Here is a 23,848-nt window from a genome sequence, read left to right as displayed (position 1 = left end):
TGCGAGTCGACTGGACCTTGTGGAACGTGTTCCTGAAGCTTTTGGGGGGAGAAATGGCAAAACTGCTGAGCAAACTGGCCTTTTTTTTGCAGGGGTTCGATCCTGGTCAGTGTGACTGACTCTCCTTCTGTTCCTGTTGCAGATGTATCCCAGTGGATGGTGTCTGAGAAGTCCAGCACCTTCAGTATCAGCAGAGAGGGGGGGGGGGAAATAAGTACCATCTCCATCCTTGTAGTTCACCACGTTCAGCCGTGTATAATTATAGTTTAATTCAGAACTTTATTTTTTCATTAAAACTGTTTTAATGAACAATGTGCTGTTCTTAAACGTGAAGCAAGTGAGCAGTGGTTTCCCTCTCTTCTGAGCCCAGGAGCTGTTGTGGTTTCCTGGTGTGTAAGGCAGTTGTGCCAGGTGGCATCAAGACCTGAGGCTTCAGGCGCCCTTCCTAAAGGATGCAGGAGTGGGGCAGGGATGGGAGTACCAAAACACATCTCATGCTGGTAGGTATCCCCACCTCCCTGTGGAGCAGTTGCTCCCTGCCCAGCCTCTGCCACAACTCAGGTAAACTGGTAGAGGGTGCTGGGATGAGCAGTGGGGAGTGATGGGAGGCAGGGAATGTGTGGCTGAAGGACCCAGGATGCTGCCCTGGGCTGACAGGGACCTGTGGCTGCTGGGGAGGGAGCTTGGGTCAGGGTGCCTGCAGCGTGGCACTGTGCAGTCTTGGTAGGTCCTGGCTTTCCATGGAGAGCAGCAGGCATGCTAAGCAAGGCACAGCATGCCAGGCCAGGCTGCTGGCTGAGGTGACCAGCCTCAGTGCAACCTGGAGTTCTGTACAGAGCAATGAACGCGTCCCCAGGAGTTGCTGCTGTAAAATGGCAGCTTCTCCAGAGCAGAAAGGGTGCTGGGCAAAGGGTCTCACCCTGCTGGGGCTGTCCCTGCAGCCTGTAAAGCTGGGATGTAAGGGAGAGAGGAGGAGGAGGGCTGGAGGAAGGGTTCAGCAGGAGCCCGACTGATGCCTGGCTCCAGGGAGGAGGCAGACAGGACAGGACAGGACAGGGGTCAGACTCCACTGCGTGGACACAGCTCAGCAGCACCAGTGACCTGCAGGCACGGCTGGGCAGCACTGGGGAGCCTGCAGCAGCCCTGGGGATGGGAAAGCACTGGCAGGACTTGGGAGGGAGGGAGAAAGCAAGAGCCTGGTACCTTGGTGGGCTGATCTCCACGTGATCTACTTTCATGGTGTTCAGCCAGGAAGGGGCAAGGCCCGTGTCAACGTCAGGCGTGAGGGGTTTTACTTTAACGAGTCACAAATCCCAGCGCTCAAAGGGCAAAGTTGAGGTTCCTCTGAGCCCTGCACAAACCTCTCTGCAATCAGGCAGCACTCCCAGGTGCTGGGAGGAGGCAGGAGCACACAGTCTGCTCTGGGATGAGGATGCAGCTGGGGTGTGCTCGATGCTGGGGCTGGAGCCACCTCCAGGTATGAACACAGAGTCAAGCTGCATGGGAGGAGGTGTAGATGGGTTGTAGAATTGAGCTGCTGCCTGTCACAGGCTGAGCCACCCTGGGACACAGCCCTTGGAGATGAGTACACACAGGAAGACTCTTAAGGAGTAAAACCTAAACCTCTGTCTGTGCCTCAAGCATTTCCAGTTTAAAGGCTCTGGCTGGAAGGACTGGCACGCCTTCCCAGATCCTCATTAAGGTATTTCAGTGATTTGTGGGGTCGATTAGAGACCTGCTGTTTCCATGGCCTTTTAAAGCTTGCCCCCTGCTGCAGGCTGTCACTGCTGGAGCAGGAACACTGTGCTCTGCCACCCAGCACTGCCCTTCCTCACCTGCAGCGATGCCGTGGGCCAGCATGAAGTCCTGAAGCAGTTCTGGGAATCACATCGCTCCTTCTCTGCTCTTCAGTGCAGATGACACAGGAAAACCCTGTCACGACAGCAGGAACTACCCCCAGGGAGTTGTGACCCATGAGAACTGGTTTATAAAGCAAATGCTTTCTCATGCAAACGCTCCTCAGTGTCAGGGCTCAGCACAGGGCCATGTGGAGCTGCCTCTCTGTACCTGGCAGGGAGCAGTGTCCCTAATTTGCACTTGCTTGTGCAAAACTTCTCCAGCACCCCATCTGGGGAGCATTTTCCTGTGTCCTCCTCACTGCAGAGCGTGCGCTTCGTGCAGGGATGAGACATGAGACAGGAATTTCTAGCTGAGATTTCTGCCCGGTTCAGTATCTCCAGAGGCCAGTCAGCAGTGTGGGAGGCAGGGTGCAGGCATGTTTACAAAACTCACCCCCTTGCTGTCCAGCAGTTTCCTTTTGAGAGCATCCCACAGCTGTGGGGAGTGGGAGGAGTGGGGGCTGCCTCTCTGCTGAGCAGAGTTATTGCACAGCTCTGCATTTCATGTCAGCTGGACAGAACACTCGTCACAAGGGACATGAAATCCTGCAACAGGAGCTGGTCACAACTTGAGTTTTGTTTGGCTTTTAATAAAAACAAGAGGGACACCCCTTCACTCTCTGAGTGGTGTGGTTGGGTTGGGGGGGGGGGCTGTCTCAGTACTTTTGGAGAGGTCACTCTCCTGTTACAGTGTCTGGACCGAAGGGAACCCCACCCCTGCACAGAGAGGGGGGGCAGGTCTGTGCCAGGAACACACCAAGGCAGCCCTGAGCACCCCAGGGCAGCACTCCTCACAAGCAGCCATGGGATGCAGCTCCCAGGATGTGTTTTTCCCTGTCTCAGCCCGGAGGGGCTGGGGGCTGCTCTGGGACTCACCAGGAGCAGAGCTGCACAGGCACAGCCATGGTTACCCCTGCTCTGTGAGGAAGCTGGGGTGGTGCTGGCATACACAGCGTGTCAGTGGACACTCTGAAGCTGCTGGTTCCATCTGCTGTGTCACCAGAACAGGGCTGCCCTTTCTGCTGCAACATCACCATGCCAGATCAATCCCATGGGTTTCTGATGATGCTTTTTACAAAGGGCGGTTGAATTTCACATTCCAGCTCTACCCTTCTGGCACCTCTCCTCCTTTTGGTCTGGTTTACTTGCATAAACTATACTCCTCTTTTTCCTAGAGGTAACTTACATGGGAAGAGACAGTAGCAGCAAGAGAAGGGAATAACGTACTGTCCTTCTCCCCCACTTGTTTTTATCTTGTCTTGGAAACCTTGATAATGTGGCAGAAAATTGTGTCCTTGCCTGGAACTGGAACAGCAGTGTTTGAGATAAGCAGGCAGATGGGAGTCCTGCTGAAGAGGTCCACGTAAACAACAGGCAAAAGAACTTGTTCATATCAGCTAAAGAATGGAGATGGAAAACAAATCTGTCCTCTTTCCACCAAAAGGATTTACACAGAGCCTTTCCAGGAGGTGGCTGGAGAATTCTGCCTCCCCTCAGGAGCAGAGAAAGGTACATTACCTACCTCAGGGAGCATGTGGAGGAGTGAGAACAAGGGGTCTTCTTCCCTGCTCCGTGTGAGGTGCCGGGGCTGTGCCCCACGGCAGCAGGAGGCTGGGGGCAGGGTTAGGGGGGTGCTCAGCGCCCCTGAGCTGCCTCGGCAGGAAGCACGGCGCAGGCAGAGTCACGGTGCTTTATTGGTTACTGAGCCACAATTCAGGGAAATATTGCCTCGGAGCCACTGGTAGAAGCAGGTTCTCTCTCCTCCGTCTCCTAACACAACCGGCAGGACCCCCGCCTGCTCTACGGACCGTGGAAGTAAAAGTGTCTCTGTCCAAGCTGGCAGCAGCGGCTGGGGAGGGTCTGCAGCTTCCCAGGTCCCGTGGCGGCCGCGCACGCTCGGGCCAGGCTAGCCATCTGCATCGATTCTGTGAGCTGCCGGGGGAGAAGTGGACATGGGGACACCCCCAGTTTGAACACACCCCGGTACCAGAGGCAGGAATGTTTCTGGCTGCTGGCAGAACACAGTTCATATGCCCATGTACCCGTGGGGGGTGCTTACATCGGGTTAGGGAGCTGGTCTAGGGTAGGCAGGAGGCTTGTGCCCTTTTAGCCCCCTCCCCAGGCTGAGGGGAGGACTGGTACAGCTTGGTGCTGGCTGCAGGGTTTCACAAACCCATCCTGTCAGGCAGACACCCGGGGATGAGGAAGACATCTGGCTGAGGCCTGCACCTCGCCTTTGCCTGTTCAATTCAGTCCTCAAAGGGACAATCCTGTGCTGTGAATTGCCCACAGCACAGACAGAGGTGGCTGTGGGAGGCCTCTGCTTCCCAGCCCATCAGAGACACAGGCTGAGGGTGTATCGACAGCAGCAGAGGAGCTGCTGTGCTGCCAGCCACGTGCTGGAAGCAAAGCGTGGCCAGCCCATTCCAGGACCCCTGTTCTGTGTGTGTGCTCTGCCAGGCAGAGCAAACCCCTCCCGGGTGTCTGAAGGACACAGCAGGGCTCCCTCAGTACTTACATTGCTTTGGTATCCTCAGGGCCTCGTTGTCAGCTGACATCACTTGGTGCAGAACTCCTCGGAACTGATAAAGCACTTTCAGACTCTTCTCCTCTCCGACACAGGGGTCATAGAAACCCGGCAGCCCAGCCTGGAACCAGAGGAGGACAGACTGAACACCAGGGAATGGGCTTTCACAGCTCTTCAACTGGCCAACACCCATTTCTTAGTCCCAGAGCTAAGGTGTCATTAAGAAATAAGGAATTCTGGCACCAGTGAGATGCTAAGGAACTCCCAGTGACAAGTTCTAAACACAGAGAAGAGGGGACCGGGGAGGGAGTGGGGTGGGAAGTTTCTGGTGTACAGTCTGAGCCTGTTAACACACCCTGCAAACACCACTGGGGTGGCCCAGATGAATGTAAGGTCCAGGAGGCTGTAACACTCAGGAACTAAATGGCTTCTGTAAACTGAGTCCCCAGCTTCAAGCACACTGGAGTGTCCCAGGTAGGACAGCAGTGACGTTGAGTCACACACTTCAGGTCTCAAGTCTGGGCTTGGACAGAACAGCCACGTACCTTGGATGCCTCTGTGAGGATGAGTTTGGAGTCCTTCACCAAGCACTGCAGCGGCACCGTCACATCTATTACCTTCACCTTCTCATTCTTCCTGCTGTTGTCATTCACAAACTTCCCGTACCAGGCGTTCACTACGATCAATCCTGCGTTTCACAGAAGTCACAGATGTGATGAAGGGCTTCCCCCTGCCAGCCAGGCACAGGCTGACCAAAAACACCACCCTGCTGTTCTCTCCTGCTTTAAACTCCCCTGCCTGGCCCCACGCTTCAAGACAGAAGAATGTTTTTACCCAGGTGGTTGTTACCAACCTTCAGCACTGGGACAGAGTGGTGTGAGAAGCCAAGGGGGTGTCAGGTTGCTCTGGAACATTCCCTCACACACTGCTAGCAAAAATTAGAGTTCCTATTTCTGCTATGATCCAGGAGCAAACTGTGCAAGCAGGAGACGAATGAAAACTACACTTCAGATGGGGTCAAACACTTATGCACATCCCTCTCATGAAGAGGTGACTCTGGACTCTTGTCTCCAGCCTGCTGATCCACCTGGCAGCGTGTCCCAAGAGAATACCAGCAGATCCTGAAGCTGAATGGTAACGGGACCTCCCCACTGCGTGTGCAAGAGCAATCACGCTGTGCTTCCTTAGGGGGGAATGAAGAAATGACACCTGGCCTTTCTCCCCTGGAACCACCCAGCCTTTGTATTGTTCCTGCCTCTCTCTGAATCAAAGGAAAAAGCCGACAGTGTTGCCATCTTTACCCATCCTGGCTTCCTCTGCTTCAATTATCCTCCGGACAGACTCCTGCATTAACCGGACCTGTCGCAGCACAAGGGACAGGGCAAAGATCAAGCAGTGTCAGAGACTGTGTTCATAAGAACAAAGCCCAGAGTGCAAAGAGCTTCCAGTAACTAAGGGGGTCACAGTTAGGGGAAAGCCTTACTGCAGCTTCAGCCTCCTGCTTCTTCTGAAGGATGTCACTGGCTGTGTTCTCCCGTTGCTTCTCCAGCTCTCTGGCACAAGGAAGTGAACATCACGTCAGCTCTACGCAGCAGACAGGATTCAGCCCCAAAGAGGCAGATGCTGACTCACCCACCCCAAGCCACACCGACCCTCTGCCTCACACAAACGAGCTGTCTGAGGGGTCTTCCCCACCGTTTGGGATGTTTGGGGGCTTCCCAAATTCAGCAGAACCGCAGTGCCTCAGCAGGGTATCCCAGCCTTTGCACCAGGGCTCCAGTGGGACTTCCCAGCTCTGAGTTAAAAACAGGCTCACAGGCTCACCTCTCCTTCTGTGCCCTGAGGTAGGGTTTGATGATTAGCCTATGCATGGCAAAGTAGATGACTAGAGGTCCCACGGTGGCATAGAATACAGCACTGGGAAGCAGCTGATCTGTTAGGTGGACAGGGAAGAAGTAGGTCTGGCTAGCCCTGTTCAACCTGGAACAAAGGAAAGGACAGCAATGGGTAAGAGGAAACACAGTTTATCCCGCTTGGTTCAGTACATTTAGTGGTGTGTGTGCTGCTGGACAACTGCTGAACCAGAGGAGAGGGGAATCATGAGCTCAGAAAGGTGGAAATCTGATAAACCAGACAATGGTAAGGTAGACAGCTGACACCACCCAGAGCCAGACTACAGCATAAGAGACATCTCCTGCGATAGCACCTGGCCACTCTGACGGGGTATTTCAGTCTTGGCAGAATTTATTTGGTCATGAATGTCACCAGGGAAAGAGACCAACATCATCAAGAGAAAAGAAACCACTTAGAGAGGAAGTCTGTGCCCCCAACATCGGCAGGTGCCTTCAAGGAAGGGTTACACTAACAGTTTTATGACACTTCAGTAACACTCGGTGTGGAAACTGTTAGTTTTGGGGCATGGAGGTTGCCAGGGCTTTACCCTTCGAGCCTCCAGGCACACCCTGAGCTGGCATTGATCAGATGCACTGCAGGAGGTGAGCCATACAAGCTCCATCCCTCTTGGTGAGCTGCACTCTGTCAGGAGCATAATCACCTATATTAGTTAATGATAACTCACCAGTTCAAGCATACATTGTGTACAGTGTTACCAAATGGAATCAAATTCAATCCACTTCTCCTAGAAGTATTTTTGGAAATCTTCTGGCCACGTACCACAATGCTCCAAACCTTACTTCAGGCTGTATTTTCAGAATATTTTGAGGCACACATGCTAGTCCTGCAAGAGGACAGCAGAAGGCACAGATTGCTTCCCATGGGCACCGCTCGCTCTAGAGGCGAGAGCGGCCGCAACCTTTCACAGCGATCAATCAATCAATCAATCAATCAATATCCCTGTATCAATATCCCTGTATGGCCCTAAGACTGGGACCTTCCCACCTGGGCACTGGGAATAGAAAAGTGCAGGTGACATCAGCCTCTGCAATCTACAGTTGTGATCTTGAACTGACTTGATTTTCAAAGAGACTCCTTGGGGAACACCAACGCTGACGGTGGCTCCTAAAATGCTGTGCCTGGAAATCTTCCTCTCTGCTCCATACTCCACTATGGTCCCAAAGAAACCTGCCCTGGAACGACAGAACCAGAACACTGGTCAGACAGGGAAGAGACACTTGAACTGCTCTTTACTGAGTTGGGTAATTCCCCAACAAGTAGAACATGGAAAGACATCTGTGTGCAGCAGACATTGGCTACTGGGACTCACGGTCTGCTAACACAGTGAGACCAGCCTCTTCAGCTTGTGAAGCAGTAACCCAAGCACAAGAACTGTCTTTCTTATGATGACAGGTCCTTCAGGCTGCAAGCAACATGGGTTTCCTCTTGCACACTTACTTGAGAGAACCTTTCACTCGTGTCTGATCCTCATCCTGAAACTTATGCTGGTAACTGACCATCATGAAAGAGTGGGGGATTCCCAGCTGAAATACAAGAGGCACAGATGTATGAAAACATACCTCTAAGTCACCACTGAGCCTTCTCCCAAATTTCCTTTCTCATCCTGTGAGTGGCACAGGAAACATTGCAGTGTGTGCCTCTCACTCATCACAGCCTGCAAGGTGCATCCTGACTCTAACCTGACCCACATCAGGAATGGCACTGCTGGGTGCAAAGCACTGTGCTCTGCCAGACACAGCCAGTTACCCACAGAATCACAGAACCACAAGGTTGGAAGAGACCTTGGAAGATCATCAAGTCCAACCATTCCCATCCTGTGCTAAACCAGATCCCTAAGTACCTCATCAACCCTTCTTTTGAACACATCCAGGGAAGGTGACTCAACCCCCTCCCTGGGCAGCCTGTTCCAGCCCTGACAACTCTTTCAGTAAAACAATTTTTTCTAATATCCAATCTAAATCTGCCCTGGCCCAGCTTCATGCCATTTCCCCTTGTCCCATCTCCTGTCCCCTGGCTGAAGAGACCATTGCCCATCTCTCTACAACCTCCCTTCAGGTAGTTGTAGGTGGGGAGAAGGTCTCCTCTCAGCCTCCTCTTCTCCAGGCTGAACACCCCCAGCTCCCTCAGCTGCTCCTCAGAGGATTTGCCCTCCAGCCCCTTCCCCAGCCTGGTTGCCCTTCTCTGCACTTGCTCCAGGACCTCAATGTCCTCCTGATGGTGAGGAGCCCAGAACTGCACACAGTACTTGAGGTGTGGCCTCACCAATGTTGAGTACAGGGGCACAATCACCTCCCCAGACCTACTGGCCACACTGTTTTTGATACAAGCCAGGATGCCATTGGCCTTCTTGGCTGCCCGGGCACACTGCTGGCTCATGTTCAGCCTGCAGTCACCCAACACCCCCAGGTCCTTCTCTGCCTGACAGCTCTCCAGCCAGTCTCCCCCAGCCTGTAGCACTGCATGGGGTTGTTATATCCCATGGGCAGCACTCTGCACTTGGCCTTGTTAAACCTCATCCCGTTGGTCTCAGCCCATGGGTCCAGCCTGTTCAGATCCCTCTGAAGAGCCTCCCCACCCTCAGCCAGATCAACACCTCCTCCCAGCTCAGTGTCCTCTGCAAACTTACTGAGGGAACATTCAATCCCTTCATCAAGGTCATTGATAAAGATGTTGAATAAGACTGGAGCCAGGACTGAGCCCTGGGAGACGCCACTCGTGACCAGCTGGATTCTGTCCCACGTCACATGTTTGTAGGAGATGGTACCAACTGCTCCTCTACTCCCAAGGCAAAGCCCTGCTGGGATGGAAGAGCTGAGGCTCTTTCCCCCCACGGGATGTAGTTACTGCTGCCCCCTGGGCTCAGCAATGTGACTCTCACCTGTAGTGCCACGGTGAAGTGGCTGGTTTTGGTGTCCCGGACGATGCTGGTGTTCATGGCTGACTGGATGCCCCAGCGCCACTGCAAGTAGCCCATGGTGTTCTTGTCCAGGTTGCGGGCCAGCACGGTGGTGAGGCCCGGGCGGACCCCGCGGGACGAGAACTGCAGGGCGCAGTTTGTAGTGATGAAACTGGGAGAAACAGAGGAAGCCTCATCAGCGCCAACACACAGGCTCCCAGGCAGCCTCAGGTTCCCTCACTCCCTGCTGAATATGCAGAAATTTGTCTGCAAAGAGCCCAAAGGCTGCAGGAAACTCGTTCAGATGGAACCAGCCGGGGCAGCGCCCGGGAGAGCGGGGCCATGCCCTAGTTCTCTGCTCTGTGCCAGGACGCCGTGGCCAACGCAGCAGGCTACCCTTCAGCCCCAGCCCTTCTTGCCCATGGCAGGGGAAGTCCTCGTCCTCTGCAGAGCAGGGCTCCCAGCTGCCAGAAGGCAGCAGCCCTGCTGTTTACTAATCCTCAACATCAGCTCCAAAATACAGCGGTACAGGACTTCACAGGGAGCAAGATGCCTGTACAAGCACTGAGGAATGGCATATTTGCTAGCTTAGAATATGCAGAATAAAGGAAGCTCCCCAGTTGTTTTTTTTTCCTGCTCACAGAGCAAACTTCTGCTGCTCTGATGGTGAGACCGTGCCTCAGGCATCGGGAATTCACAACAAGGTCAAGTGCAGTTCCAGGGATGTGGAATGCAGACCTCCCTTACACTGAAGTATGAAAGTGGAGGACACCAACACACAAGAAGTGTGCAAGTGTTCTGACCAGCACTAAAACACAGAATCACAGTTGGAAGAGAACTTTGAATATCATCAAGTCCAACCATTCCCATCCTGTGCTAAACCAGATCCCCGAGTACCTCATCTACCCTTTTTTTGAACACATCCAGGGAAGGTGACTCAACCCCCTCCCTGGGCAGCCTGTTCCAGCCCTGACAACTCTTTCAGTAAAACAATTTATTTCTAATATCCAATCTAAACCTGCCCTGGCCCAGCTTCATGGCATTGCCCCTTGTCCCATCTCCTGTCCCCTGGCTGAAGAGACCATCGCCCACCTCTCTACAACCTCCCTTCAGGTAGTTGTAGGTGGGGAGAAGGTCAGCCTGCTCTTCTCCAAGGTAAACACCCCCAAGCTCCCTCAGCTGCTCCTCAGAGGATTTGCCCTCCAGTAGCTACACAGCTGTAAAGAAGAAATACCTTCTTTTGTAGGAGAGAAACCAGATCCAGAATTAACATGGAAGAGAACTCAAGCCATTCAGTTCCTCACTGTGGTACCATTAGACTTTCTAACACTTACCATCGTGGTGTAAGATTACGGAATATCTTCAGGCCAAAGAGAGGTCCCTGAAGGTCTCCTGCTCCGAACTCCAGCTGTTGAAATGCACAACACCAAAGAGTTAGAACACCTTTTCCAGCAGTGACACAGCCCCTCACGAGCATCACTTCCATCACAGGCACTTCACCCACCACAGGCACATTTCCCATGTACCTCAGCATCCTCTTTTCCGTTAGCTCTGCATTGGGAGTGAGAGGTGTCACATCGTGGGGGGGTCCCCACCAGTAAAACAAAGCCAGTTCCATAGTGCTACAGGCTACTACTATTAGCCCCTGCTCTAGTTGCTCCAGTGAAACAGAGAAAGCACCTTTGTCCCAGTCCCACAGCAGCAAACAAGGCCTGGCTGCTGCCCTCTGGGGATGAGGCCCCTTCTCACAACAGCCTCCCACTAATGTCAGCAGTTCTGCTGCCACACTGTCTGCACAACGCACCTGCTGCTTCACCTGCCAGGCTGGGTGCCTCCCCGGGCTGCTGCTCAAGGTTTATCTGGTGTGATTCAGTTCTTAGACCTAACAGCAGCTCCGACTACATCTGCATCTCCCAAGAAATTCATTACATGGGATTTTAAAAAACTTTTTTAGTCAACTGACTCATGCCAATACCTACCAGCTCCTGTACCACCAGCATCACAACGTCCTGATGCGAATCAAATGCCTCCAGCCTACAAATTCTAAACGAGAGGAAAACTCCCATTGCTCCCAGGCTGAGGAAAAGGGTTAGCAGGAGCTGGTGTGCCAAAAGGACAGTGTAGACAGCAGCCCCCTGCCAGCCACAGCAGCGATGACACAAGTGTCCTGAACAAAGCCACCGCTTTGCACAGCTTGCAGGTGGGAGCACTGGACCTGCCAGCTACTTGGATCCCATCTGCCTGAGTCACATTGTTTTCCCTGTAAGTTCTTCCCTTGTGAGCAGAGCAGTTTTTTGAAGTGAAGGCAAGGTGTTGTGCTGCCCCACAGTGTGTGCTCTCAGCCTGCAGAAGGCACCAGAGAGCCTTCAGACAAGGGAATGAGCAACACCCTGGAGACCACAGGCAACAACAGGCAGCGTAAGTGAAGTTCAAAACACACAGACAAATGGAAAGGGGAAGATATTACAGAAAAAAAACAGCTTTGGCCTTCTCTTTTTCACAAATTCCTTTGAGAATTAATTTTTCTACATTCTGTAGAATGTAGAAAATGAGAGGAAACCGTTCCCTAAAGAAAATAAACACCAGGAAGGGAATCCAGGCAGCCTGAAACAGACTGGACACAGAAATGCATAACAGGTAGTGCTCTTACCTCTCCCCATCCCTTGGCTGATGTCACTCGCCTCAGAGCTACATTAATCGATCCGCCTCCGTTCCCGTTCTGGGTGGAAAGGTTGCCAGACAGGATTGCTGTGTCTGTGGCAGTCAGTGGTGCCTGAAAGATGGATGTATTGGAACTGACTCACAGATGTAAGGCATGTTCTCATGATGGAACCATGGCTGTGCCACTGGAAGCGCAGACAGACAGGTAACGCTCCCACTGACTCTTTGTCATCCCCTCAGCCCAGCTGTCTGAACCAGATGTGGCCACCCTGGCTGTAGATTTTGTAGTCAAAGATGGAGTATGGCAAGGATGAGGTAACTCTTGCAGTGCCAGTCATTTGTGGCACCCCTGAAGTCCCAACCCGGATCCCCCAACCCTTCTAATCTCACCAGCCAGTGATATTTCTCCGACTGTCTGGAATGGGGGAGACACCCCCCCTTCTTTTCCTCACCTGCATCCTCAAAGCTAGGGGCCGTTTTTCTCCATATCCTGAATACCCCACGATCAGTAAGAACCAGATGCCTGTTTCCCATCTTGACTGAGCCTCCCTGCTAGCAGAAGGCAGCACAGTCACACAAACAAAGGCTGGGACTGAGCTTCATCCTCCCCCTGCTTCATCCTCCTCCTCCCGCCCACACTAGGTGAGAGGCCCCAAGCAGCATCTTGTTTTCTGTCACTCTGCCCTGCAGCACCTCATGGGCTCAGGCCCTCCTCACCTCAATGGACTGGGAGATGTGCATCTTGTTTATCTCAATCTGGGGGAAGCTGCTCCCAGGCACGTCTTCGTATTCTTCATCGTAGCGATCAAAGAGGTCAGTGGCATCTATTCCAACACTAATTGTTCCCTAAGGAATGATGAGGGAAACAAGAACTCCACGTTAACCAGCATCCAGCATACACAGGCCAAATGGCTGCAGCATCCTTTGTACATGACTGCATTTGTCTGCAGTTTTTTTCTTGCTCTGCCACTACTTTCCCACTCTAAACCACATTTCTTACACACAAGACAAAGAAAACAATGATTACAGCACTATAAACTGTAACATAAAGACAGGTCCACAGCAGGGATGCAACTTGTGACACCAGCAGGCAATTCTTCTATCGTGACACACTGCAGAAGTGGGCAGAACACCTTTACTCAGCAGTTTCTTTTATTCTCAGTATGTTAAAGTTGAAATGATCTATATTAGAAATTGATTTTCTTCAGTGGAACTTGGCCAGAAATCCTCTAATTGCTTTCTTCTTATGAGTTATCCAAACCAACTTACTTCTGAGCTGCACTGTGCACTTCCAATTGACCTCATTAGTAGAGAAATGTTCTTTTTCCTAGTTTGTATCTTGTGATCAGATGAAAAGCTTGACACTGACAGACTTTCAGCAAGTGTTAAATACTTCCTTTCTCAGACCACAGAAAAGCTTATTCCTACAAAAAAACAGGCCACAGCTAAATAGTCTGGCTACCTGCTGCTGTGCTCACTCAGACTAACTGCAGGAGTGGGTTTATTTGTAAAGGGCATGATTAGATCCTTGTCTGGGTCACAGAACTGAGAGGCTCTGGAAACCTCCCCTGCAGACCTATTAAACAGCCTTCCAGCCCATAGAAAATGTACCAGTTGCACCAGCACAGAACAAATGGCTTTGTACAGCGAAACCCCAGAGCTGGGCAGGTACAACCCCCTCACACAGAGCCCAGGGACGGGTGGAACAAGCTCTCCTTGCAGTCTGAGTGAGGGTTTTTCTTTGCCCTAAGTGAAGGCTGAGCCATAAATACAGGAAGCATTGCAGAGTTTGACAGGACTCAGAACCTCTCTCTGTTTTGGCTCCCAGCTGTTCCTTCAGTGTTGATTCCTAACCACTTCTCAATGTTTCTGATTTCTTATGCAGCCAAAGGTGGGTGTTTTAAGGCAGGAAGGTGCAGTTATTTCCAGGAGAACTCTGGGGCAGGGGCTGTGCCCCAACTGCTTACAGAGGACTCCTGGCAGGCCAGTGAATTCGGAGCACTCACACTCTGCCCCGTCCGTGGCAGCCCCAGGGAGCAGCTCCTGCCCTTTCTGCAGCAGGCTACTTTCCAGGAAACATCTGCAAAGTCACCTTCAAGGGATCTGCTCTCTGGACACTGCAGCTTCTTCAGTTTCAGCCCTCTCCTGCGTTGTGCTGTTCCTTGAAACAAGGCCAAAGTAAGAGCAGGAGCAAGGCAAACCCACTGGCTGTGGAGGAAGAGGTGCAGCCTGTGCTCCAGCCCTCTGGGAAGATGTGGAGTAGAAAGGCCAAAGGGAGACAGAAAGTGCCAGCTCCACTCAATGAAACTCCAGCAGTTTGCTCCAGAGCTGACCACTCCTGTCTAAAAGCAGGTGAGCATTTACTTTAACAGGAGAGAGAGCTGCTCTTCAGTTCAAGGAGGCACAAAACCCCAAAGACCTTTCCTACCAGAGGCAGGGTGGAAAGAAAGGTTTCCCACGTGGAGTGCCAGTTTCAGCACAGAACCTTTGCCAGACTGCAAGGTTAAATTCCAAGTTAAACATTTTTAAACAAGGGATATCGTGCTGAGTAGTAAGTGTGTTGAATTTAAACAGCAAGAAGACAGAAAACTGTGTATTTTCAACTCAGTCTGGAATATAAATCAGTAAAGCTTTCCCAAGAATGTTCACTAAAACCAGACCACTGGAAAGCATCTTCCTGTACTATATTCATTCGTGCCACAACACTTGTGCTTTTTACAAGGATGGACCCAGGCCTGTGCCTGTTCCTGACTTTCACTGCACCTCTGTTCTTTCACTCACACTCAAAATCTTGCCACGTCCTTTTCCCCACCTATGGATTTCAGAACAAATATCCCTCACAGTGACAGAAGGAACCTGGCTGAACCTATCCATGTGAATCCCTAAGACCTGCTGTGGGGAAAGGAGTGTGTCTGTTCCTTCCCTGGCCCCTCAGCAGACCTCTGATGTAGCTGCCCTTTGCTGGGGTGAGCGGTGGGCTCTGCAGACACCTTCCCTCCCGCCAAGCAGGTGAAGTCACCCTCAGAGGTCTGTGGATCCTGGCAAGGAAACTGGCTCAGGCACAAGCACAGGAAAAGCAGCAGATGGTGAAGTTAAAAATATTCCCAGAGAACGACAGCACCCCCTATGGCACCGGACAGAGAGAGGGGAGCGCTGCTGCCCACCAGGCCCCATCAGCCAGCTGCTCCACCTCCCCAGAGAGCAAGGGCAGGGACTGAGAGGCAAAGCTGGGCTGGGAGGTCTGTGCTGCAGGCAGGCAGCGTGCTGCAAGGCACCTGGCTCACAGGGCAGGACGCTGGGCAACAGCACGATGGAGCAGCCAGAGCTGCTCGGTTAAAAGCACCTTTATCTGCCACCCTGTGAGACTGAATCAAGAGCTGTGCCAGGGGACAACACCCCTCCTCCACCCCCCTTGCCTGTTTTCTTAGGGGTTTACCTTCTGGAAGGTGATATATGGAAGCTGTGCAAGGCTCAGCCTTGAGGGACCTGCACTTCTTAGGTGGTGACCTTCCTCAGCAGGAAAAGAAGGGGATTTCACTTCTGCTAACGGGAGGCGGCTCTCCTCAAGTTAAGGAATGAACTTTTCAACCCTTCTGCACGTCTTTGAAGGCAAAAACAAAGCTCTAAAAGCAAATAATAGACTCAATTTGAAACCTGCCAGATTGCCTGCATCTGGTTACTGCTGGTTAAAATGCTTTATTTTGCTGGGGCTGTTTTATAGAGCTGACAAAGTGCTGGAAATTTTAAAATAACCTGTGTCCCTGCGTGGAACGATGGCAGCTGCACCACCAGCTCCACAGGAACACTGCCTGGAGAGGCATTTCTAGGGGCTGCCAATCAGCAAGTGCTGTAAACACCCAGCTGGCTAATTTTATCACAGGACACAGAGGCTCCTCACTGCTCACAGCCACGCCGGGCGTTGGGAGAAGACACCGAGTTCCTGAAGCCAGAGGGAAGCGTGAGGTGGAGGTAACCATGGCCCTCTGGCCCCAACCACCCTCTTCTCCAGAAGAGACAGCTGGATTTGACTGGCTCTGGCATCCAGAAATCCCTTCCTGCCTGGGATCACAGCCCATGCTTACCTACCTGTGCAGTACCACCACGTTCTCAGCACCTGCGCCCCGTCCCAGCAGCCTGGTGACCTGCATCACTCCATCTGCTTGGCACAGATGGTCTGTGCCAAGGTGAACACCCCAAAACTCCTGAGGTTGTCTCAGATGGATGTTTTTCTGATACAGCCCTAACCAGTATTGTACTCACACTTCCATCCTAACACTGTGATTTTAAGCTGCTGGCTAAGAAAACACCAGCAGCCTTCAAGACCAACAGTAAGAGCAGTAAATAAAAGGGCAGTTTGTTTCTCAGGCTATGCAACTCATGCAGCAACACTGTACAAGTCCAAGCAGCTCACTACACACAGGAACCTAAAGGGCTGTTCACTACAGCCCCTTGTCTAGGCTGATCACACTGTGTTTGTGGTGATTTATGGGTTCACTCTTGAGACTGGGGTGAAGTCTCTGCTCACCTTTGGATTAGTTCGCTGCTGCAGTCGCCTCTCTTCCCTCTCCCTCTGCAAACGCTCAAATTCTTCCCTGATTTCAGCTGGAGTTCTCTTCCTTTCCACAACCTGCTCAGAAAGAAAGGAAACCCAAAAGATTATGAGGAGGAGGATGCTCTGGGTACTGACTGCTTGATGGGACTGACACTCCCACCCCCACATGCTCTAACATGCTGCCCCTGCTGCTGCCCTAAGTGACTCTGTGTGTGAATGTCAGTACTTGGGAGTCTGGAAACAAACACTTGGGCCAGATCAAAGGGCAGGCACAAGAGAAAACCCCATGCTTTGGGAGAAGGGAAAAGGGTCTTGTTATTTCTATTCCCTTGGCCAAACCAGGGCAAGCTGCTTTCAAACCACAAGTCCAAGGCACTGCAGCCCAGTCCCTGAACCTATACAATGTGATTCTGCAGCAAGCAGCATAGTGCAATCAGCTAAGGCTGGCAGAGGCTAACAGCAGGAGAGGCAGGAATGGACTAGTGCTCTTTCAAACCCCATAAAGGCCCCAAGCAACAACAAAACCCAATCCCAAAAAAGCACAGAGTGAAGAAATAATTCCCAACTCAGAGGTTAGCTGATCCTGGGAAGAAGTTTCTAATGAAGGTAAGGCTGGATGGGCCATAGTGATGCATTTGTCTCAGACAGAGATGCTGAGACAGATTGTCATGGCAATATCCTATCAGGGAACTCTGAACATTGGGTTTATTGTGCTTTTGTCAAGTGAAAACCTGTTGTCTTTGAGCATCCATCATGGTGTTTCAGCAGAGAGAGAGACAGGCAGAGGCAGAACTAACTCAGCAGGGATGCCTTCAAACAAGCAGGCATTCATTACACCCCAGGGTCAGCACAGCTCGATGGAACAAGAGTGTCAGGTAAAGCTGGGTTTGGCCAGTTCTGCTGGCCATAAGGTGCTAAGTTTTTCTCACCTCCCATCCTTCCATTTCCAGTCCTCTCCTCCCATATATGTCATAGATGGCTCTGGTCTGGGGATCACTAAGCACTGCAAGTTAAAACCAAAAGAGAGGAGAGCACTCAGAGTTTGGTCTTCTCCTCACATCTCAGGCCAGCACACCGGTGTCACGTGGAGTTCAAGCACAGAGCCTGGAAATGTTGCACCCAATGTTTACATGATCTCCCTTGAACCTTTTCACATGTTCTGTTAACAGGACACACTGGCTTTTCCCCCCAACAAATCCCTTTATTTCCCACCCCCCCCTCTTCATTCTAAAATCAAAAGCAGAACACGACAGGGACCATGGTCATGTATTGGCTGTGGAGGAACTGATGAGTCTTCATGGAGCTGGGTGGGTTTATTCAGGCAAGAAGAGGCTCAGGCTACTAACTGAGCTCTGATCTGAACTATCTGCCAATGGCTGAACTTGGTAAAAATCTGAAAAAATACCTATTTTGTGATGCAATATTGAGAGGTGGAAGAGGGGGAGAAAATTGCCAGGGGGGTGGGGTGGCTTATTTTCAAGATGTCAAACTTTTTGCTTGTAAAATATGACACTCATCAGCACTAAAGCAGCAGCAATTTCCACATACATCACAACACAGCCACGCAGAGCAAGGGGATTCAAAGAGAAAGCTGATTCTATGTAAGACTGACTGACCACATTCAAATGAGATTACTGAAGCAGCCTGAGCTTTTATTCCCCTTGTCATCAACGTGAGACCTTCACCACTCTCCCCAGCAAAAGCTCCCATATGTCCTAACACCTAACTAGGGACAAGGTAAAAGGCTCCACCCACATTCAGATCCAACTGGAAGGAAACAAATCCTCATCGTTCAGAAAACAGGAGGGTAAAAGAATAAATGACTTAGCCCACCCCTGAGGTTTAATTGAGGAACATTTTCTCATCACTTTGCTTTAGCTTCTCCTTAGGCTCCAGGACTGTGCATCTAGTCTTTTAGTGCAGAAAAGTCCTACTGGCTTCTAGCCCACCTGCAGTCCAGGTGCCTTCATGGCACCTGCAAAATGCTGCAAGCTGACTCAAACTGATCCCCCCCTGTGCCTCAGTTACAACCCCTGGGGACACCAGGATTTAAGCAACTGCTGCCTTAAATCAGAACATTTTTTAAGGGCTTGGGCATCCTTGGATGAGGAAAAATCCCCTCTAACTGCTACAAATCCACTGGCCTTATCTCAGCCTGAGAATATGGAAGAGCTTGGTGAAAAACAAGGGAGCCTGCAACCACAGGACCGAGAACGGACATTCAGGAGGCATCAGTTCAACAGTGACACATGGAACTGTCTCTCTGAAGCTTTTCAGTCCTCAGTCTCCTAAGGGAGAGCCTTCTCAGAGGCTGGGGTGAAGAGATCACTGACCACACAGGGAACAGACTCCGCGTCTCGTTCCTTGCAGAGCTTACAGGGCCCTCAGCTCCCGGGGCAGCAGCGAAGTGTCAGCGACTCTGAGGAGTCCTCTGGAACAACAGCGACCTGTTTCACAGGGGAAGACACCTCCCTCCTTCCAGAAAGCCCCAGGACAGCTTCTGCAGGCTCCCAACTCCCACTGACCTTCATAAGCCTGGTGAACAAGGTTGAAGAGCCGCTCAGCTTGCGTTTTGAGCTCGGGGTCCCTGTGCTTGTCTGGGTGGTACAGCATGCACAGCCGGCGGTAGGCAGCTTTCAGCTCCTCCTGAGAGGCCTGGGAAAAGCAGTAAAAATGCCCTGAAGTACTGTCAAAAGCCATTAAAAAAAAAAAAGAGATGATTCTCAAGATCAGCCTTAAGAGAGAAGTTCACCAGCTATTACATCGCACTGCTTGTACTTACACAGGGCCAAGGACAGACTTTCATTTCATTACAGAAGGTAATGAAAGGCTCAGTTCTGCACACCAGGGCTTTCCACACTACCTACAGTGCCACAAGCAACAGCAACAGCTCTTCAGTGGGCACCCAGGTATGAAAAGTTAAGTAAAAAACCCCCAAACCACCCAATTATTAGGTAACTACTGTCTCCAGAGTCAGTGCAGAAGAGCAAGGAAAAACAAAGTCCCCTCAGGGTGAAACCACATGGATCCAGAGGCCAAACTCCACATGGTTCCATCCTCAGCCCTTGAGCAGATACTCAGGGCAGCCCCCTGCACCAGGAGAAACGTGCAGAGTGAAATAACTGAACCAACATGCCAGGCACAAGCCCTGCCTTGGTGCCAGCCAGGGGCTGCAGGGGATGGGGACACGCTGCCAGGGAGAAGGAGGCACCTAGATGATGACAAACAGAATCTGAAGACACAAATTCCATGTCCCCCCAGCATGTCTCTCACAGCTTCCAAAGTTTCCTTGTGGCAGCAAAGGCCCCAGAGGCTCGTTTCTTAGAGTGATGCCTTTACTCCAGCCCCTGGTAAGGAGAGCCTGGAGATGCATTCATTGGGGAGCCAAAGCCAGGCACAGTTGGAGTCTCAGGGCAGCTCAGGCTCAGTGTTTGCTCTGCAGGCTTGTGCTACGTCACATTAACGTTTCTAAACAATACAGCAACAGGGGGACCTGCTGAATTTGCTGTCCCTGAGACAGTACAGGCAGCCACAAATCAGCTCTTCTCTTCTTAGGACTTTGTGCTTTCTCAGACATTGAAAGGAAACTCGACTGAGAGAGCAGGGGAACAGACAGGTCAGAAATGGCATTCCTGGCTCATGGATGGTTCACTGTGCTATCAGTCATGTAACAGAAACGAGCAGTTCCCAGTTTCACCAACACTGTGTCCAGTGGGATGTGAGATTGGGCCTTTCATCATCATGGAATGGCTTGGGTCATTGGTTCAATGTTTCATGAGCAGCAGCCTCCTAGAGACCGCTGAAGAAACACCCACATCACTTCAAACTGCAGGGAGCAGGTTAAGTCAGTAACTATCACAGGTAAGTGACATTTTTATTACCAAATTCCAGGCAAAACTCCAAGGTGCCCCATCTCCCAGCTCGGGGTTTAGACAGCTTCATTTAGCATCCCAAACATGTTGCTGCTTTTTAGTGGACTGGAATCTATAAGAGACTCAATGCCCAGACATGCTGCTCAGCAGGGTTACTGTCCTCACCAGGGCTGCCACGCTCAGCAGGTGACTGTGCTTCCAGCTCAGCTACCACCACACACCAAGTTGGCTCTGCACATGGAAATGTGAGTTCCCTACATCCCACTGCTACGCAGGATAGTGCTCCTGAATTTAATTAGCAAGGGGTAATTAACATAGGAACTACCACTTGGTTGCAATTACTCCCTCACAGACCATTTTAACCTGGTTTCTGGCTCCCTGCTGCACCAAACCTGAACGTTCTGGTCTCTAGCGACGAGCTGGAAGCCTGAGTTAACTATTAAGCCTTGTTCATCCCCCCAAGCAGCCACAACCCCGGCGTGCTTCCCACCTCCTCCTCTCTGCACACGTGCTGCTGACGTTTGTCCTGGGTTTGGTCAGGATGGAGTTAACTTCTTTTGCAGCAGCAGATGGAATGCTGTGAGAAACTGCATTGTGTATCACCAGTTTCATCTATTTTTTGCTCTAAAGTCCTGTCAGTGTTGTTATATTTGATCTTTCTGCTGTTCTAGTGACCTATCCTTATCCCAACCCACAGGCTTTTGGTTTCTTGGCTTTGGGTTGTTATTTTTCCCTTCCTCTTCCCTCATCCCACTTCTCCCCCTCCTCTTTTCCTGTAAAGAGCAGGCAGCTGCCTGGATCTTGATCCCACCCGGGGTGAAACCATGCCAGGGAGGAAAGCTTTGGGGTGATCCACAAGCTCGCCCAACCCCCTTGTCACAAGACGTGTGGCTTGAGTCGCGTGGACACGTCTCCAAGAGAGAGCAGCCCTCACCGAGCCGCCTCAGGCAGCTCTGCCAACCCAGCAGCCGCAGGCTCTTCCTCCGGGAACACAGAGGATTCCCACAGGAGCCTCTTCCAGAGCCGGGAGCCGCAGGGATAACGCTCTCCGAGCTGCCAGGCAAAGCTGCTCCGGCACGTCAAGCACCGCGGCGGCTCCGCAAAGGCTGCCCGCAGCCGGCCCAGAGACCCGCTCCGTACACACACACACACAGCGGCAGCAGCGGGGCTACAGCCCGTGAGGGGGCCGCGGCCGCGCCCCGGCCTGTCACACGCCGGCACCGGGGAGCGCGGCCCGCGGCGCTCTCTGCCCTGAGGCGCTCGGCGACGGGCGCATCCGCGGAGCCCCCCGCGCCCCGGCAGGCGCCGGCGTGCCCAGCCCAGGGCGCTGCGCGATGCCCAGCGAGCAGAGCTCGCCCCGCGGCGCGGCTCGGATACCTGCGCTGCTGCTGCGGGCGGCAGCTGCCCCGGCCCGGCCCGGCCCAGCGCCGCTCCCGCCCGCAGGGACCCGGCCCGGCCCTGCCCAGGCGGGCACCGGGGTCACGGCCCCTCCTCAGCCCCGCCACGCCGCCACAGCCCGGCCCGCGGCCCGGCCCCCTCCCCCGCCCGCCGCTGCGCCCGACCCACCTCCCGCCGCACGTTGAGCAGCGAGTAGTAGTCCTCGTTGTCCGGCACCTCCTCCCCCAAGGCCGCCGCCATCTTCGCGACCTCTCACCCCACGCCGCCGCGGGGCGGGGCGGGGCGGCAAGGCGAAAGCGGCACCGAGCGCAACCCCCTTCCCTGCCGCGCACCCTAGCGGCCCGGAGGACCGAGCGCCCGCCTCCCCCCCTTGCCCTGTGCGCATGCGCAAGCAGGCACCGCCCCGGGCAGCCGTGAGGCAGGGTGGGGGGGGCCGGTCTGTTCCCCGCGCCCGAAGGGGCGGCGGTGGCAGCCGCCCAGGCCCGGAGCGGCACCGAGGGCACCCCCGAGCCGTGCCCGGCAGCGGAGCTGGGCTGGTGTATCTTGAGGGGAAGGGCTTCCCGGGCCGGGCCGTGGCTGCCGGTAAAGCGAGCTGGCGGGCAGGCTGGGCGCTTGTTGGCACTGCCGCCGCTGCAGGCGTGTGGCTGGCTGTTCCCGGGGACCGTGCGGGGGGTGCTGCAGTGACCCCAGCGCTGCTGAACTCGGAGGAGCTTTTGAAAGGCTCTCACTAACCCTGGCACAGAAGCCAGAGCTGCCCTTGCCCGTTCTAAAGCTCAGCTCATCTCCTCTGGATTCTTTCTTTGCATAGCTTCGTGTGAAAGCCTGATGATCAGAGGACTGGAGCAGCTCCCCTAGGGAGAGAGGCTGAGGGAGCTGGGCTGGGTCAGCCTGGAGAAGAGAAGGCTGTGGGGGGACCTCATTGCAGCCTCCCAGTCCCTGAAGGGAGCAGAGGAACAGGAGGGGAATCAGCTTGTTAAAGGGCAGAGACTGGCAGGACAAGGGGGATGGAGTGAAGCTGAAGGAGGGAAGGTTTAAATTGGATATCAGGGGGAAGTTCTTTGCAGAGAGAGTGGTGAGGGGCTGGAACAGGCTGCCCAGAGAGGTGGATTCCCCGTCCCTGGAGGTGTTCAAGGCCAGTTTGGATGGGGCCCTGGGCAACCTTGTGTAGCTCCAGGCCTGGAGGTTGGTGTCCATGCCTGTGGCAGGGGGGTTGGAGCTCTGTGATCCTTGGGGTCCCTTCCAACCCAGGCCATTCTATGATAATATTAAATAAGGGGGTAGTTAACAAGGAAGTATTGATGTGTTGCAGCAGCTCCTCTACGCTGGTAGTCAGTGCTCAGAACAAGAGGGCCACAAAGCGCTGCTTTCTGGGCAGCCCAGTAGACAGGGCTCTGCTGTATGGGGAAGCACCTGGCATTGTGTTTCTCCTGCATGAACCCACCTCCCAGACTCTTGGGTTTTATCATACAGCTCCGGACTTGAGTCATCTCTGTTTCTGCAGACTCAGCCAGTTGTGAGGGTGCCAGTTGCTGTGGCAATGGTGCTTCCCATGGGTTTTGGTCCTGTCCTAGTTTTGCTCTTTTTCTAACTTGGTTTGGTGGTCAGGTGTCAGTGGCAGAGTCACTGGCAATCCTTCCCCTTGCTGGACTGATCTAACGCTTTCCTAAAAGACACAGCTGCTTGGTACCAGCTCTGGCTGCTGTTTCACATGCATCACAGATGATTCAGGGGAATTTTTTGGGAACAGTCCACAGGTGTCACCTCTTGGCAGGGAAATAGAGAAAGAGAGAAATATGACTTCAGGGAGCAAAGTGTGAACCGTGCTTTCTAAGCATGTGGAGAGAACTTTTTAAAGCCCTACAGTATAACAGGGGAAATGTAACATCTGTGGGGAAAAAAAAAGAGAGGTACTTGCTTGTGCTTTGCTGACTTGCTGAGTCTTTGTTCAGGGTGCAGTGCTCCTCTTGCCCATGTTGCTCCTCACAGGTTCCTCATGCTGTGTGCTGTGTGGCCTGTGATCTTTGCCATGAGAGAAGCAGACCCCAGGACTCAGGTCCTGAGTAGCCTTACTAGTGGCCTGATACAGCTCTGGTGTTTTCCAGAGGTTGGGATCTGCCAGTACCTTTTCTC

General features: G+C 52.9%; 1 protein-coding gene across 1 annotated transcript; it reads right to left on the bottom strand.

The window, feature by feature from the left end:
• Positions 1-3,574: 3,574 nt before the first annotated feature.
• Positions 3,575-21,958, bottom strand: DNAJC11 (DnaJ heat shock protein family (Hsp40) member C11; the record flags this gene model as incomplete). Its single annotated transcript, XM_084274725.1, has 16 exons — positions 3,575-3,830; positions 4,417-4,546; positions 4,971-5,113; positions 5,727-5,784; positions 5,909-5,978; positions 6,250-6,405; positions 7,395-7,511; positions 7,777-7,862; positions 9,218-9,407; positions 10,570-10,643; positions 11,886-12,008; positions 12,614-12,742; positions 16,422-16,523; positions 17,378-17,451; positions 18,974-19,103; positions 21,887-21,958. The coding sequence occupies 16 exons, from the start codon at positions 21,956-21,958 to the stop codon at positions 3,805-3,807; spliced, it is 1,680 nt and encodes a 559-aa protein (XP_084130851.1). The 3' UTR covers positions 3,575-3,804.
• Positions 21,959-23,848: the final 1,890 nt, after the last annotated feature.

The sequence above is a fragment of the Gallinula chloropus genome (assembly GCF_964237585.1).
Source record: "Gallinula chloropus genome assembly, chromosome: 23".
Taxonomy (NCBI): Eukaryota; Metazoa; Chordata; class Aves; order Gruiformes; family Rallidae; genus Gallinula; species Gallinula chloropus.
Note: the sequence above shows the minus strand (reverse complement) of the source record. Positions and strands in the feature narration are given on the sequence as shown.